The 16740-nt window shown below is 44.0% G+C and overlaps 1 protein-coding gene across 2 annotated transcripts in view; it reads right to left on the reverse strand.

Moving 5' to 3' along the window:
- Positions 1–859: 859 nt before the first annotated feature.
- The window catches only part of TUSC2 (tumor suppressor 2, mitochondrial calcium regulator), a 36976-nt gene continuing 21095 nt past the window's right edge, over positions 860–16740 (reverse strand). Inside the window, exons 3-4 of one of the 2 annotated variants that reach the window (XR_011301972.1) lie at positions 9019–9718; positions 860–7702 (exon numbers count right to left, since the gene is read on the reverse strand). Coding sequence is in view for 1 of the 2 variants with exons in the window: in XM_069644111.1 (XP_069500212.1) it covers positions 7637–7702 (66 nt within the window). In the remaining variant the exon portion in view is untranslated. The remainder of the gene's footprint in view (positions 7703–9018; positions 9719–16740) is intronic. The other variant, XM_069644111.1, reaches the window with a different exon arrangement.

Consider the following 16740-nt stretch of genomic DNA (forward strand, 5'->3'; position numbering starts at 1 on the left):
AAAGCTGATAGAAGCTGCAGGACTCAAAGGGTCTGCCTCTGGATAGGCAGATGTGATCTTTTAAGCACATGCGAGTACCACCACCAGATTATGTTCCGTCTGTTCATGACTGAAAAAGCATATTAGGTGCAGAGTGGCACCTTTGTGGTCCTTCAAAGGACATCAAAAATAAACAAGAAAAAAAGTCGCCCTGTAAGCTCCCAAAAGCAGTGAAGACACTTCTCCAACAGTCCACCTCGAACTTAAATTGTGATGCAACAACGTGGTAGGCAAAGCAGCAGCTGAAGGCCAGATATAACAAACCGATTTTCTGCGATTTAGTGCCCGGCTTGCTCGAACTTGAGCAACTGCTTGAAATGCCTATGCAAAAGAGATCTCTTCTATAACCCGTCACGTTTAACCGTAACTCCAGCAGATAAAACATGGAGCATGGGACTAAAATCAAACCATTAAATCAAAAATGCAAACGTTATGAGGCACAATCGCAATTTAGAGTTTAGTGGGCAGGTAGAAAACAGCACTTTTCTTGTATATGCTTATATAAATCTTACGGTTCATGATCGTATAAGACTGACAGATGTATTGTGGGTGGTGTGAACAAAGGTGCTGCTCTGGGTGCAAATGATAGAAGGGGTGTGATCTACTAAACATCAGAAATCATAGATGGAGAAAGATCCTTTCTATCCAACTACACAGCAAATCATTCACACCAAACACTTTTCTAAGGCAGTGCAGCAGGCGACTTCAGGAGGGATGTTTCAAACAAAAGGAAACTTTTCAGACAGTTCTTTCCTAGGCTTCCTTCCTCAGGAAAGTAAGTTCATCCACTGTGAGGAGGTCCAAAAAGCCTTACATTGGATCTACAAACAATCATTTATTTGAGATTCAAAAAAAATGAAACATAAGCAAACAAAAAAGGTTAATTCATAAATATTTCACATATTTGAGTTCTCATTTGTACGGTAGTGGGGCAGAAATATAGTGCAGAGGGATCAAATCCGAGATTGCACAACTGCTGTATGAACGCAGATTAAAAAACTGAACACATACAATTTTCACGCCTATACAGGGAAAATGAACAACTTATTTACAAATGATTTACGTTACAAACAAGTGCCGTACTCCACAGCCAGCCTTTTCAGTTCTGAGGTTAAGCTCACTCACAAAAACATGTGTGGGAAAACAGAAAAATAAGAAAAAAAATTACACAGCTGCTTAAGCACAATCAACGCTGTATATGTTCATTCCCACTGTCCAATGTCAGGGGGCGGGAGATCACAAATCGCTTTTCAGAAGCCTTTGCCAGTGGAGGAATAAACGATGGAGATGGCTTGTCAATGGGAGTGGGCAACCCCTTAAATTCAAGAAGCACGGGCCAAGGAGGGTCTCCATATGGCCTCCCAGTGCCTCCAGATATCACCAATTTCCAAAACCTCATGAGCCACATTAGGGACCGACCACACACACACACAAACCTCCCGCCCCACACCACCCCTCAGCTAACAGGAAGGTTTAACTGCCAATGCCAACGAACACAATACAGCACTCTGTCGAAGGAAAAAGGCAGACAGTCCAAAAGGACCACCACCCAAAAACCACGATCCCCAGAAAACAAACTAAAAAGTACACAAATGTGCACATGGAAAATTAAACTGACCAAAAACCTTGCAAAGGGCAAATGGACAACTAATTAGTGTAAAACGAAGGCACATGCTGCTGTATCTTAGGAGACACTTAAGACTACAAACATCCACAACCTCTCTAGCTCGAGAATTTGCATGGATAACTAGAGGTTTAGCTGCACAAACGTTGGACACAACAGGTGTGCCCTTTATAGAAAGTGACGAAACCAAGGACGGGAGGTGGAATAGGGCACTGCCTTTGGATCTACTAATACGGCCGTTCAAGAGAATTATTTTTCAGATTAACCAATTTTCTTTCTCCCCTAAATATTGCTGGACACAAATCCTTCCATCTTGCTCAAATGGGAACACAGCTGGGATGCCTTTGCAAATTGGGAAGTAAAGGGATACTAAACTAGGTTAAACAAAACAATCAAAAAGTAGTAAAAGGGAGTGGCTCCATTCCAATACTCCAACTCTGTTTTGAGCAATAGAAGTAACCTTACGAAACTTTATGAAATGGTCTTCCCACCTGGAGTAGCAATACCAAAACCAGTTCCATTTCTATAAATTGAGTAATAAAAGGCAGTCCCGGTCGCTGGATATGGAGTCTCAGTGACAAACTATTTATGGCGAATGTGGGCACAACTATGCATCTTTGCATTGGGTTAATTTCCCCTTACTATTTTCTCCTGAAAGATTAATGGGAAGTAAAAGCCACAGATGCAGGCAAAACAAATATATATGCTTGCATGGTAGACAAAAAGCATCTAGCAACTGTGTGTCTACTTTGCAATCAACTCCTATTGCACAACCTCTGCCTGTGCTGTGGCCATCCCTGCTTACAAGTAATCTCCTGAATCCTTCACTCACTTCCCCAAGGCTGGCGGAGGGGCAAAGGAGTCCTGTCCCAGCACACCATAACAAGATGGCTGGTGCAGACACAGAAGGAATTAATGCAGCTCTTACTTCAGCAGAGATGGCATCGGTTAACGAAAAACAAGCAATTCAGGGAAGTAAACACCTCACTGGTCTCCAGCAGAGTAGAAATGTCAAAGCACACCTGGCAAAATGTAAGATACCAAGCCAAACAAAGTGCATCAAGCCTATTTGCAACAAAACACATTCTAACACAAACATTATTTCCTCAGCAATTACGGATTTGGAGATGGTGAAAGGATGATGCAAACCACTACATCCCCTTTATGGACATACCAGATGTAAAACATGATATAAGTAAACTTCAGTCGGCTCGACTAGTCACGTGTGCCAAGAAAATATCATACAGCTATCCATGCCAAGAGGTTAAACACCAAGTTGCACGTTTAATATCTGACTAGATAAACCAGCAGCCTCCGTATGTGCTACAACCACCCAAAGATGGGTAAAGGACGAATTTACAATGTAAATGACGCAGCTGGACTACCAGACAAACCCACAGCACAACATTCTGACTATATAACATTTTAACTGTTCGTCATCAGCATTTCCCAAATGGCACTGCATGGTAGCGCATTTACAATAGAAGATAGAAACACAATAAATCTTAGGATAGTTCAAATTCTAACAATTGCAACAAAGCTGGAGTGGGAGGCAGTGAGCAAAGAAAAATCTGTCACAAAGAAAACATACTGCAGGCATGGGGGTGTGGGATAACCATTAACTACCGCCAGGATCGCAAAGTACAAGAAATAAATCATTAAACAAATGTGTTCAACATATGAGGATTGACACAGTGCGAGCGGAGGCCAAAGGTGGCACTAATTCTGTTTGAAGGCAGCATTTCTACTTTTTGAGGTATAAACAGAAACAAAGTGTCAGTTTAGAGCTTAAACATAGCTTGGCTGCTTTTAGAAGAGCCCTTAGAGCCTTGTAAGGATGTTTAGACTAAAACAAAATGCTTTGCCTCCGCCCACTTGCCAAAATAAATGACTAATTCCACCAGCTGGGACTGATAGTAGGCACATAGTTGTAAGCAGACCTTTTATGAGAAGGGAAAAACGGACGCTGGGTTAGAGTGCCAATACAAAGCTGCTTTCAACAAAGAAATGCTGCAGATTGGTACTCTCGAGACAATGACAGAAGCTAGGGATGGACAGAAGTTGCCCCTCTTGGAACAACCACAAATCTAAAAGTTATCCTAGAAGTGGCTGTATAGGCTGTTCCCCATAAGGATAAGACACTCAACCTCATGTATCAATTTACAATTACCAAAGGGTAAAGAAATCGACACCAAACGCCCTCCAGTCTGAGATTCTACAGAAGGGTGAAGACGATATGTTCTTTTTCGTGATTTCAAGGTTGGGGCGACATACAAATAGCAAAATCCTCATGATTTTCCGTTATCCCCAATGACTATGTATGGAAACCTTCGCATATACGGAGTTTCAGTGGAGATCATTTGTATATTTTTGGTCTGCATTTTACTAAATGGTGGGTGGACAAGTCCAGCCCAAAAGGTAGCCCAGAACGTGCAAAGCAACATTCTCACGGCAGTGGTAAAGCTGAAGAAAAAGAAACTTCAACCTGCCAGCAATAACGTAAGTTGCTTGGTAAAGACAGATGAACTGTGCAGCCGATAGGAGGTTGGCAAAACAGACGATCCCTCTACCCAGTCACTATACACTGTGAGATTGTGGCACAGCACACAAAACTGGTCTTTTTAGCTAGATTAAAAATAATCCACATCTAGCTTCTATCAAACCTTAATCTCGCCCTAAAACATTTTGTTCACACGCTGCAACTCAGGATGAGCACTTCTCTTCTGAGGGACACACTAAAAGGTCATTAAACAGCATTTCACTCCACTAAAGACAGAAAAATGAAAAAGATCCTGAAAGAAAACGGAGCAAGCCTGTTTTCAGAAATAAGGCTAATGGAGTGATTGATGCAGGAATTAGGCTTGAGAGACAAACACAAGATCAAGGAAGAACTATGCCAAGAAACCAAAAAAAAAAAAAAAGAACAGGAAGCAACAAACTGCACTTACAAGCATAGGCGACACTCCAGCGGTTAGGCGAGCCACAGAGTAACACAATGGGAGTTAAAACCAAGGAACAGGTAGAAAAACATGCAAACTATAACAGACTAGAGGAACAGTCAAAACAGACAAGTGTGGAGTTTGGTAGGAGACCCACACATAAGAGCAGACCGGTAAATGACTAAAAGGAACTAGAACAAAAACACGGTGAGGAAACCCATACAGAGAAACTGAGAATTTCAGTGCAATCGATAAAGTTTACAGGAAACTAGAAACAGAAAATTAGGTCAATGAGATGGGAAATGGAGAACAGAAACGCAAATCTACAGAATTCAAAGCAAAAACATTCACACAGCCCTTTAGTGAGGCTAAAATGAGAAACATGCTTGACAGAAGACTAAACTGAGAAGCAGAAGAAAATAACAGCGAATAAGATTAAAAGGGAGACTGGAACAGCAAAAATGGTCTATCACTTCTCGGCAAAATGGGAATCATGAACCCTGCAAGATTTAAAGTTAGTTTACAGCCTCTGCGTGCATTTATGCTTGTGAGTTTCACATAATCATGAAACATTTTAATGGTCCAAAAGGGCTGGTAGTTGCATAGATGTAACCAGATATCTACAGAAAAACAGATATCAGGCAAGTGGACATTTTTTAGAAAAAGCCCCATAAATTTAAGACTGGCAGCTAATTGGCTACTTTTTTGTGTCGTGGCAACTGGATATGGAAAATATATCACAAGGAAAGGAGTTTGAAAGCCTTTGATTAGATCGACCAGTCCTGAGGCCCCAATTACAGCTGGGTGCAAAGAGCTGAAAGATACATCATGAGGGAAGGATAACAGCTTCACTAGCTACTGGAAGGAGTAACAAAAGCAGATAAAACTTGGCAGGTATAGCTATTAAATACCCATGACAAAACATAAGAAAATAAATGTCCAATATATGAGGGAATTGGCGTGTGCACAGACTGGTTGTCCTAATCCCAGCAAAGCAGAGTGGGCATAAGTAGGAGACAGTTGAAACATTACATTGCTGTAATGCCATATGATAGAACATCAATGAAGCAGAACATTAATGGAATCGTACAATGTTACACCATGCAAATAGGGAGGCATTTCCTCTCCTTGTACGTTCACTTCGAAATAGACCGACTGATATAACCACCTGTAATTAGGGTGCTTTACAGACCGTGCAATAGGCTTTCTGTATGCTGTTGAAACTATGATAAACTAATCAGCCGTAATAAGTAACCAGCGCCACGGGTAAACAGGAACTAATATTTCCACTGCTAATCTGGAGTCGCAAAGCAAACACTATACATGTGATGTAATGAGATCCCATACAAATCTTCAAAGTTCTGACATATTAATATGCAATTCTGTCGTGATGGCTCGGATTTTAGACTTTCAAATATCTAATCAAACCAAAGGCTCAGAAGAAAGACTCTGCAATTAAACTTACAAAGTCAAACGGGTGGTCAAAGAATATGATCTCACGCATACACCACTCCCGCCCGAGTCACAAATATGACCAGTGAAGACATCAAAGCCTGCCAATGCGTTATGGGCCGAGCTTCTATGGTCGCCTGCTTAATAAAGATCAGTAATCATTTTCACAAGAACACAGCTTTCCTTACGTTTTCCCAAAAGTGCATTTAATGGGGAAGGTTCATCAGCCATGCACACGAAGAACCTCTTCTTCTTGTTTCGGCATGGAAATATTTCACAGATATCATTAATAAATACTATAGTTTAATATAAATAAGAGTTTTAAATTAGGTTTTGTGTAAGCTGAGCACGAGAAAGAGTGGAGAAGTTAACATAATCGTGCGATTCATATATGACCCATTCCTCCTACTGTGCCTTGCAAGAAAAATGTAATACATAAGCACCATCTTCGAGTAGATTTTGCCTTTCACACGAGAAAGGCTTTGTCAATCACTGCACATTGACAAATTGGCACTTGCCTTAGAAGCTACCAGTAGTCCGCCAGCAGCTGTGTCAGCTTATCCTAACTGCTACGGCACACTGCAAGGAACAAGCACCTCAGAATAGAACTCAAACCTATCTCGATCCCGCTGTAATGGGCAGATGAACAACCCCACTCACTGATCAGCCTATATTTTCGCTCACTCTCAAGCACATATACCCCCATCGAACAGTCCATCCCCACCGTTTGTGGGTAAATTATGCCATCGCCAATTCCTAATTAGACCATTTCTACCTTTTGGGTCTCAATATACGTCTCCAACTTCATCCTCAACTACTTTCAGCTCAGACCACGTGAAACTCATCCCACATCAAAAAAGACAGAGCACATATTTAACAACGTTTAGACATTACTTGGAGAATCAACTGTTCTCTGCACCTTTACAGTGCCTTGGTTCAAATCCCTGCAACTTCACAGCTTTTATTTAGATGACTGGGGAAAGGTGTGCAAGATGGACTTTCATTAGACAAGATCGCAGGTAACCTGCATCTGCAATTTTCTCTCATGCATCACTGCCTATTGCCGACCCACTTCTTCACAGCTTCTACCACAACAATGACAAAGGAGAGAAGGCAATTATCTGCCCCAATATGGTTCTGCATTCCTAGAATCAGGGCTAACGACTTGATTGAAAGGGAGGTGGGGGCGATATTGTGATCAATAAAAGGGATTAGGATGTCTTGTCCTGCAAATGGCAAACCATCATGTAACATGAAGACCTTCCCAGTTCATTTGAAGAGTCAACAGTTCGCTCTCATGAAGGTCTCCAAGCCCATCAAGCGGCGAGGGACAGCAAACTACTAATGGGCACCTAAAAAAAGTCTGGTTTCATATGGAAGCCGATTCCAAGCAACCCTTTGTCCCTTTCCTGGACCGTGCCTTGCTGTTGTGAAGCATCCATGGAGTCAGTTCCCTTTTGAAGCATTGGTCCCACTCATATACTGCCATGCAGATCCCGGTTCGTCAAGGAATGGCAATGCGAGAGAAAAAAAATAATAAAAGAACAACCCAGTTTCATGTTGCAACTGTAGACATTCCAGATCACACCTCACAAATGACGATTGGGAAATCCACATGGATCCGAGGGTGATCAAGCTTCACCATCCCCTGAAAGCAAAGAAAGATAAGTGTAAACAGACTGAATTCAACACACGATAAAGAAAAATCTCTAACTCCTCTAAAAGGACCACACTGCAAACAGACTAAACCAGCAATTACAATTAATAAGACAATGGATCAAACAACAATATGTTTATCTGCGGTGAAACACTTGTTCAAACCATAGCATGAATCTGGACATTCGAGGCCGTATATGACTAGGCAAAAACATGTTAGTCTTTGTGACCATGAGCTCAGCTGAGAGAGTGCAATCACAGGTTTTCCCACGATTGACTACTGGAAAATACTCATTTGTCACCCTTACATAAAAAGGCAATGTTCATTCCCTTCTCGGACAATATCTTTTCCGCCAGTGTTAGGTAAGAATTAGTGCAGTCCAACAGGTATGGAACTACACATGGCTCTCTTGGTATTAGGGAACCCACCTTTTAATATAGGCCTGTACCACAGGCGTTGGTAGTGTGACTGAGCAGTCAGGCTTATCTTAAGAGGGGTTATGAGAGCTGTAGAGTTGTACAACACCACGGGAGGATAGCTCAGCGGCAACGTGCTTGCCTTGGAAGCAAGACGACATGGAGCAACACAGGTACAATAACCGGGTCCGTGTTTAGAAACCTCTGAGTATTAAGCGCGTTATAAATAACCCATTATATCATACAATTAAATCAGTAAATACAGGTAATCCAAGTAAACAATAAATATGTAATACACAAAGATATTTAAAGCATTCTTTAAAAAGCAGTAACATTAATCCCACCTTAGGATTCAATTAAAAAAAAAGTGAACAATAAAGCAGGTGAGTAATTGTTACACACATTTTCCAGCACCCAGAGGGGACGTCATTAAGATCAGTATAACACTTAATGATGCATCACCTTTGCAGTATTGAGTTAAGGAGGGAAAGGTTAGGTTTAGATCAGAACAGACTGACATTCTATAAAAACAGATTCTCCCACAGGGATGTAGGCAGTCTTTTATCCCAGCACTAAAGTGTTCAACAAAAAACCTGAAAGGGAACAAGCAGTGCCAAAGCCAATAGGTTAAGGAGGCCTTTCGGGAGCCAGGACAGCAAACGTCAATGGGCAAAGTCAAAGTTCTAATGCTCTCCTTATAAAAATGTTCTTAAATAGTCAGTGTTCAAAAAGAAATGACACACAATCGAGGAGTCACCTTCAAGAAGCACAAGCTGAAAGGCCAGTGCAAGCGAGTTGAGGTCAAACACAGAGTAGGGTTAAATAGCACACCCAAAATATAGGAAGCACCCCAAATGGCAAAAGGATAATATACCCCAAGCCCCACAGTACCTTTGAACTGAAGAAGTTGTTCCAGCTGGATGCAATGCAGCAAACCCTTGTTCCTGGTCCTTTGTCGTGGTGACAAAAGGGAGACGTCTGGCGGGTTCCTGCAGCAGCACTCAAGAGGGGCTTGGCAGCAATGGATTTTTGTCAATTCAGTGGTTTTGGCGCCTTTTTCTCTCAGCACCAAAGACCGCTCCGGTTAGATGTTCCTTGATCCCTCGGTCCTGGACTCTGGTAAGGGGATTCTGGAGGCGTATTTCTTGCTTCTGTAGCATCCTCTGGATACCCACGGAGATTTGGCCAGATTCGCACTTCGAAAGACAACAAACTCACAGGTAGTTGAGGTACCCCGGGGGATTCTGCAGCCTTGGAAAGTCGCAGCAAGTCATAGTTGCACCAAAATAGAGTGTGTCTTGAGGCGTGTTGGCCACACCAGTCTTAGGGAGGCAGTCGTCCCGTAGGGGTGTAAAACAGGGTGAGCTCCCCTGCAGGGCTTCACTGGGCACTTAGCGGTCCAGGAGGGTGCTGATGTGTTCTCATCTTTTGCTTCGGATTTTGTCCTCCAGTGGTCGACTGCTTCTAGTCTCAAAAATCTTGCTTTTTTATGCAAGTTCCCATTCGTTCAGTCCTAGGCTGTCATTCGCACAGAAGGGTGGGTGCCCTCTGGGACAGCCGGTCAATAGGAACTGGTTCAACTCAGGCACACCTAGAGACAAAGGACAGGGAAGTTTCAGGACCCTCCCTCACTTCCTGCATTTACAGACACATTGGATCCTGGGCGGGCTTCAGGGCTGAAGCCCACGAAAGGCAAAACACACAAAGGACTCAAACAACAGAGTAAAAGCCCAAAGGTAACTGACAAGAAATGGTGAAAAAAAGAAGACAGGGCCCATTTTGAGAAAATGATACGATATGGCATTTATAACGCGCCTAAACACAAGTGTTTCAAGGCACAATGAGGCAAGGGAGGGGTGCAAAGGGAGGGCAGATAACGATCCTACTAGGCCAGGTGTATTCAGATCGTGCAAGTGCATGGGAAGGGGAGGGAGGAGAAGTGCAGGGTGGTGGGGGGCCGGGGGTGGGGGACAGTGCAGTACATGGGATAAGAGAAAAAAAAAAAGTACGTCCAGCAGGTGGCATGTGCAAGGGTAAGCGCAGACATCAGGTGTCAAGTGCTGGTAATGGGACTGAAGGGATACAGAAAACAGTCCCCAAGTGCGGTGGTTGCCAGGAAGGCAGCGCGACTGGCAGGGGAGGGGGGGGGGGGGAGGGGACCTGGGCCTGAGATCAGAGAGTGACCAGGAACCAGTGCAATTTCAATGTCAGCCAGGAAGTCAGCAAGGGAGAGGAGGAGAAAAAGCAGAAACAAAGAGAAAGGTTTTGAGGTGCTTCCGGAACCGAAGAGGATTCTCCTCAAGTTTCAGGGAGGCAGTTCCAGAGGGAGGCCCCAGCCGAAGAAAGATCTACCACCAACAAGTTGCTTGGGGAACCGACTGACCCTGAGGGAGTTTGAGATAGATGAGCGAAGAGCTCGAGTAGGAAGGTATTTAGGGAGAGAGAGAATTGAAGGTATTGAGGCCCCAGAAGGCCGTGTGGACGATGCAGAGGGTGTTGACTTAATCCTCGCAGCCACTGGGAGCCAGTGCAGAGATTTCAGTCCTGGAGTGATACAATATCTGGGCTTGAGGCCAAGGACAAGTCTTGCAGTCCTGTTCTGGATAAGTTGCAGAGGGCGGAGAGTAGAAGCAGGCAGATTTAGAAAGAGGCTGTTGCAATAATCCAGCCTAGAGAGAACCAGAGCTCTGGAGACCATGAGCTTCTGGGGAAATGAGAGGAAAGGAAGAATACCTCTGAGGAGGTGCAGCTGGTAGTGTGACTTGTTATCAGAGATGTAACGAGAGAAGGAGAGTGTAGAGTCGAAGATGACCCTGAGGTTTTTAGCCATGCAGGTGGGGGCGGGAAGAGGGCCAAGGGAGGCCGACCAGAGAGCTACAGGAAAGGAGGGAGCGGGTGGGCCGATGAGGAGAATCTCAGTCTTACTGGCATTAAGGCAGAGGTCATTGGCGGCACACCACTCTTGGATGGCAGACAGAGTCAGAGATGAGGGAGGTAGAGGAGGAGGCAGAGGGTAGCCTGAAGATGAGCTGGCTGTCATCCGCATCTCACTGAAAGTTGGGGCAGAGAGCGGTGATGCAATGGGCCAGGAGTGCCAGGTATTGGTTGAACAGCCAGGGAGAGTGGTTAAACCCATGGGGGGGACACCACAGGTAGAGAAGAAGATAGCGGAGAGGAAGGACCCAAGTTGGACCTGGGAGGGTCGGTCGGAGAAGAAAGAAGTCAGCCACGCCAGAGCCTGACCAGTGATACCCAGGTTAGCAGGATGGCATGGTTGACAGTGTCAAAGAGAGAGATCAAGCAGGATGAGGATGCAAGGGGTGTTAGAGTTAAGGTTGCAGAGCAGGTCTTCACGGATGTTCAGGAGAACAGTTTCCGTGCTTCTGGCAGCCCTGAAGCCAGACTGATTGTGATGAAGACAACCAAATGATTCAGTGTGGAGATTAAGCTGGGAGATGAGCAGTTTCCTCAGGAGCTTGCCCAGGAAGGGAGTGATGGATATTGGGCAATAGTTGGCCAGTCAGGAGGGGTCGGCGGAGGGTTTCTTAAGAGGGTTCACAAGGGAGTGCTTCACGGGGGATGGGAAGACTCCAGTGGCGAAGGAGTGATTGCAGAAATCAGCCAGGAAGTCGATGTGGTCCTTGATAGTTTTGGAGGAACAGGGGTGAATCTGTTTCAACGAGAATCCTGGTCTGTGGAGAACAGGTAAAGGGCAGAGAAGCAGGGAGGAGAGGTGACTGCAGAGAGGCCAGAGGAAGAGCAGGGAGTTGGGTGGGGGTAGAGAAGGTGGGGGATAGGAGGAGAGAGAGAGGACAGGATGTCCTGAGTTTTAGAGATAAAGTGAGAAGCCAGTGCCGTACAGAGGGCCTGGGAGGGGACAGGAGAGGTAGAGACTGCGGCAGGATTGCCCAGTTCCTTGCAGATTTTAAAGAGTGCAGCCGTGTTGTCAGATGCCTCAGACGCAGGCTTGGATATGCGCTCTCTTCACCCTTGGGTGCAGCACTACAGCTGCGGTATCAGCCTGCAGATACATGTCACTCGGTAGTAAAAAGAAACCACTGCTACCAGCCATTCAAGTGAGTTAGTATAGAAAATGGTATATGAGGAATGGGTTAAAAGGAGTTACATAACACCCCAGCACTCCACATCAGCTGGTGTGTATTGGACTAATAAAGTAAAGGTATGTAAGACAGGGGTCATCTTACTATTCTTGGGAACAGTAGTTCACCCAAGAAAATGTTACATTAAGAGAAGGCCAAGGGATTTCTCAGTGGCACTGCACAAAAGGTGCATGAGCACATGCACCTTTTGTCACAATGCAAAAAGCAGATGCCTATGGAGTTTACCAGACTCCCATAAATCAGAAAGAAACTGAAATTCTTTGTCAGGAAAACACGAGCGAGTGAGAAAGACGTACCACTCAGGAAAAAGCCTGGAGTACAGCAAAAGAGCTACAGGGCTGTAATGTTAAAGGGAATTGCCACATGTGGGATATATTTACCCACTCAGCAGTACTTCCACCCACCCACCCCCCCCCCACATCACCAAGCTGCACATCTGCAGTCACCAACAAAATGGCTGTGCTGGCTCCTTTGAGCTCCACTGCCTCACACCAAAACTGTGTTTTGCAGCGACAAAAAGATGGCTGCACCTTCTTGCCAAGCACATATTGGGCAGGATGGAACAAGGGGGCACACCATAAGGAAGCCTGCCAGTGTGTGCTTACATATACAAAAGAAATAGAGTGAAAAAGCAGCGCTGCTTTGCTGCAAGCCCAAAGTCCCAGTTGAAAAGGGGATATTTTACATTGAAAAGGAGGCTGCTCTGACGCTATTTTCATCTGTTTCATCAAACTACTTGTATCAACAAGACCTGTCATGCCCAGTCATATTCACATGGTGCTCCATCAGAAAAGAGCATTATTCCTGAAGGGCAGGCTGTGCCAGCCAAATCTGAGAAAATCGACAAAAGCTTTACTTCAGCTGCATGGAAAAACGCTTAAACGTTTGCTACAAAATGTCAAAAAACACTGCTTGAAAATAAATGTTAGCTTTCTGTGCATATGTCAATTTTACAGAGACCTTGGCATTAAACAAATTGCTGCAGACAAGGAGCTAACCATGGCTACAAAACAATGTGGGAATTCAGAGGGAAGAGAAAAACCGGATTTGCAAGAAAAAATGCAACTTTCAGTCACCAAATAAAGAAAAATATCTGTTTTAAAAGTAATGATGGATACAGCCCTGCCCTGGTTTAACAATCTACAGGGGTTTGTTGCTGGTGAAAATACATATATGGGCTATTTTATTTAACAGGCTTATTTTTTGGATTCAGGACCAAATAAAAGACAGCAAAACTGTTAAAACTGCAATGGCTGGATTTTGCAAGCTTTCAAAACAGGTTATTCCAGTTGGCAGAGCTAAGGCTTCCATTATAAGGAAACCACCATAAACTTCCAGGACACCCAAGTGATAATTGCTAGGTTGGACAGACTTGTCTGTGCTCCAGCCTCGTAAAACAGAATTCTAAGACACTAAAGGGCAAAGTGAAAATTCACACCTCTTCGTGATTTCCACCAGAAGCTTCAAAGGAAATCTCTTTGACAACCTTGGACTGAGGGGGTAGCTGGGAAATCCATGCCCAAATATGGGGAATAATACAGCCCACCTGTTTCCAGAGACTATTTTATAAATGAACTTTGAAGACTTATCTCTGCAGCAGAACTTGCAAAATTGTGAAAATGTCACTGTTTAAATGTGATTTTGTGGTTTATAATTTAAGACATTGTAGCATTCACTGACCCCTTGCGAACAGAAATAGCAGAAAATTGGGTATTATAAGGAAGTATACATGATGTTACGAAATGTAATACCGACATGCCAGACGATAATCCAGACACCCGTGTAAAGTTACAGAATTTTAGGCCGAACTTTTTCATGCTCAAAATGACTAAAAAGAATTAGAAGGGCGAAACAATGTCTTACAGATTGCAGATTTGGACTGGCATGTTCTACATAAAAGATGTAATCTGCTCATGTAATGGGAGTAAAATGCCACAACTGTACAAATGTGTAAATTAATTTCAGGGTGATTCTTGGCAAAAAAGGTCTTTTCACACCATAAGATGCAACCTCCTAAACTGAGTCACATCCTAGAGGATGTGAACCAACATGGATTGTCCAATCCAGTGGTTTAGATGCGTGCTTAGCTAAGCCTGCCCAGCCATATAGTCTATGATGTCACCATGACAGGACGAGACAACCGCTCCTTAATTCCTCTGCTGCGTTTCTGATCTGCTCCATTCATCTTGTGGATTCCAGATTTTCCCTACAAGGCCAAAGCATTGCTGACCCTACTCCAGAGCCCACTGCAAAACCCAAGCATAGCTGATTTCTGTCCCGGCAAGAACATTGATCGGGAAAAATCCAGAGCTGTGGTACCTTTTGCATCCTGAAATCAGACCGGCATGCAGGCCACTAACTGCATGCCCGCTGCAATCCTGCCATCTAGCTGTCCATAGTGTCCGGTGACCTGACCTTGCCCAGCTGTCTTTTGCCAGGAGAGTCCGCTACCTGGTGACCCGAGCCCTGGAGACCAGAACCTGTTGACTGTCCAAAAACTCAAGTGGACGGTGTATAATCCCCACCCCACAGAAACACATAGCTTACCTTGCCTTTGTCCTTATCCTACTCTCTAAGCAGTCATATTTACACCCTGGTAAGTTAGAATTATCCGTGTACCTGTCTGTGACTTTTCAAAGTGCTAGCGCCATCTCTGATTTTGATTCTGGTTTCTCCCCCTTATTCCCGACTACCTGCTGCTTCCTTCTATTCATGCAGAATCCGATTGTGGGTTGAGGGAACGCAGCAGGTGGAGACCTTAACTTGGGTGCTCTCTCTCCCAATTCAAAACGTGCTCCTATTCATTTGTGCTTGGTATATGTTCTAGGAGAAGGTTAACCAAGTGCATTGCTTCCATTTCCATCATCACCCCATTGATGATTGCTACCCCACATTAAGAAAATTGTATGATTTACTTTAAAAATAAATAAATCTTGTATTTTCACCAACCGGTCTGGTCCACGGTGACCCGGGGTATTTGAAAAAGGGGGTGTGATACGAGTTGTGTACCATCTCAAATTGAATTTGCATAGAAGAAAAAGGCATCTCGGTTGTGCGCTACATACTAGGCTGAGACCAAGGTGTGTGTCGCCCGATTGAAATCCTTAACAAATTCGGGGGTTCGTAGCCGGGATTGAGTTTGGTTGCCACCCCTGGCAGTCTAGCACATCAGACTAACCTGCAAGGTAGTGATACTTTGTGTAGTTGGAATACTGTGTTACACTGTAGAAGCGCCTCCCCGCAACAAATACTCAAGTACCAGGCCTGTGTCTAAAAGTAAAACTAAATCAACCCCAAAATAGACAGAAAGCAACTGAATACAGGTTACCCTTACATAAATAAATAAAATGTCCAAAATGACTATAGTAGAGATCAATATGGCTAGGGAGCACCTTCTGCACAAGTTATTTGTAAGAGGTGAATGGCCAGAACGAAATGAAAAAGTCTGATTACAAGAAATAACACAACAGGTCACCGCCATGAACCTGGATACGTGACAGGACGGTGGCCTATTACATCAAGCTTTGAGTGAGTTATATATGACCCGAAAAATTAAAGAGGAGCAAATTAAAATGGCCAGAATCGCGGCCTACATGCATCTCCACATGGGAGTGATGCGGGAAAAGCATGAGGAAAATACAACTCTGGCGCAAAATCAATTCAAACTTTTAGCTCAGATACAGGCTGAACTAATTAACAGAACAAAAATTACAAAAGAGCCAGGATTTGGAGGTAGAATCTGGAAATTACATTCTAAAACTACAAGAGGACTTGGCTCTCCAACAACAGAATAATGTAGACCTAGAGGCCCAACTAGAAGCAGTAATAATAGAGTGTCAGGAAAAGGGTTGACTCTCTAGAAGAAGCTGACTCAACAATTAACATATAAAAAGGAGCTGCTCAGGACAAATAACCATGCTGCAAGATCAGGTCAAAAGGTTGGAAGAGGAGAAGAGTAAATACATTATTAAAAATCTGCACTCGCAAGCAGAATTCGATCAAGAGCGCCCAAAGTTAAATACAAGCAACAAAAGGTATGACCTGGCTGTACAGAGGGGCACCCTAAATCAGGAGAAAGACGCCCTATGCCAGGAAGTAAGCAATTTAAAAACGGAGGTACAGGGAAGTGAGTTAGGTCTCCAGAAGAAAACAGAATATGGGAATCTACTGCAACACGCCAGACGGATAGAAGGTGCTCTGGAAGAGAATACCCAAACTAAAAATGCACAAACTCAGGAGGGGAGTCTCCTGCAATAAAAATTGGCTCAGGGTGCTCAAACTATACAGGCAGCACAAAGATAATGAGGCCCCCTGTGAAGAGAATGATGGGATCCACAAACAAGTGGCAGCACAAGAGCGGGTCATAGAGGCCAGTAAAATCCTGATCGCCGAACAAAAGGCTCAGATCTTTGCCTATTATCAAGAGATGGGGGCTGAGAAAGAAAAGCTAGCAAGGTTGGAGAAGGAGTATCCTAGATCTAACACAAACTTG

This window comes from Ambystoma mexicanum, chromosome 2p (assembly GCF_040938575.1).
Source record: "Ambystoma mexicanum isolate Mex_15411 chromosome 2p, UKY_AmexF1_1, whole genome shotgun sequence".
NCBI classification, from domain to species: domain Eukaryota; kingdom Metazoa; phylum Chordata; class Amphibia; order Caudata; family Ambystomatidae; genus Ambystoma; species Ambystoma mexicanum.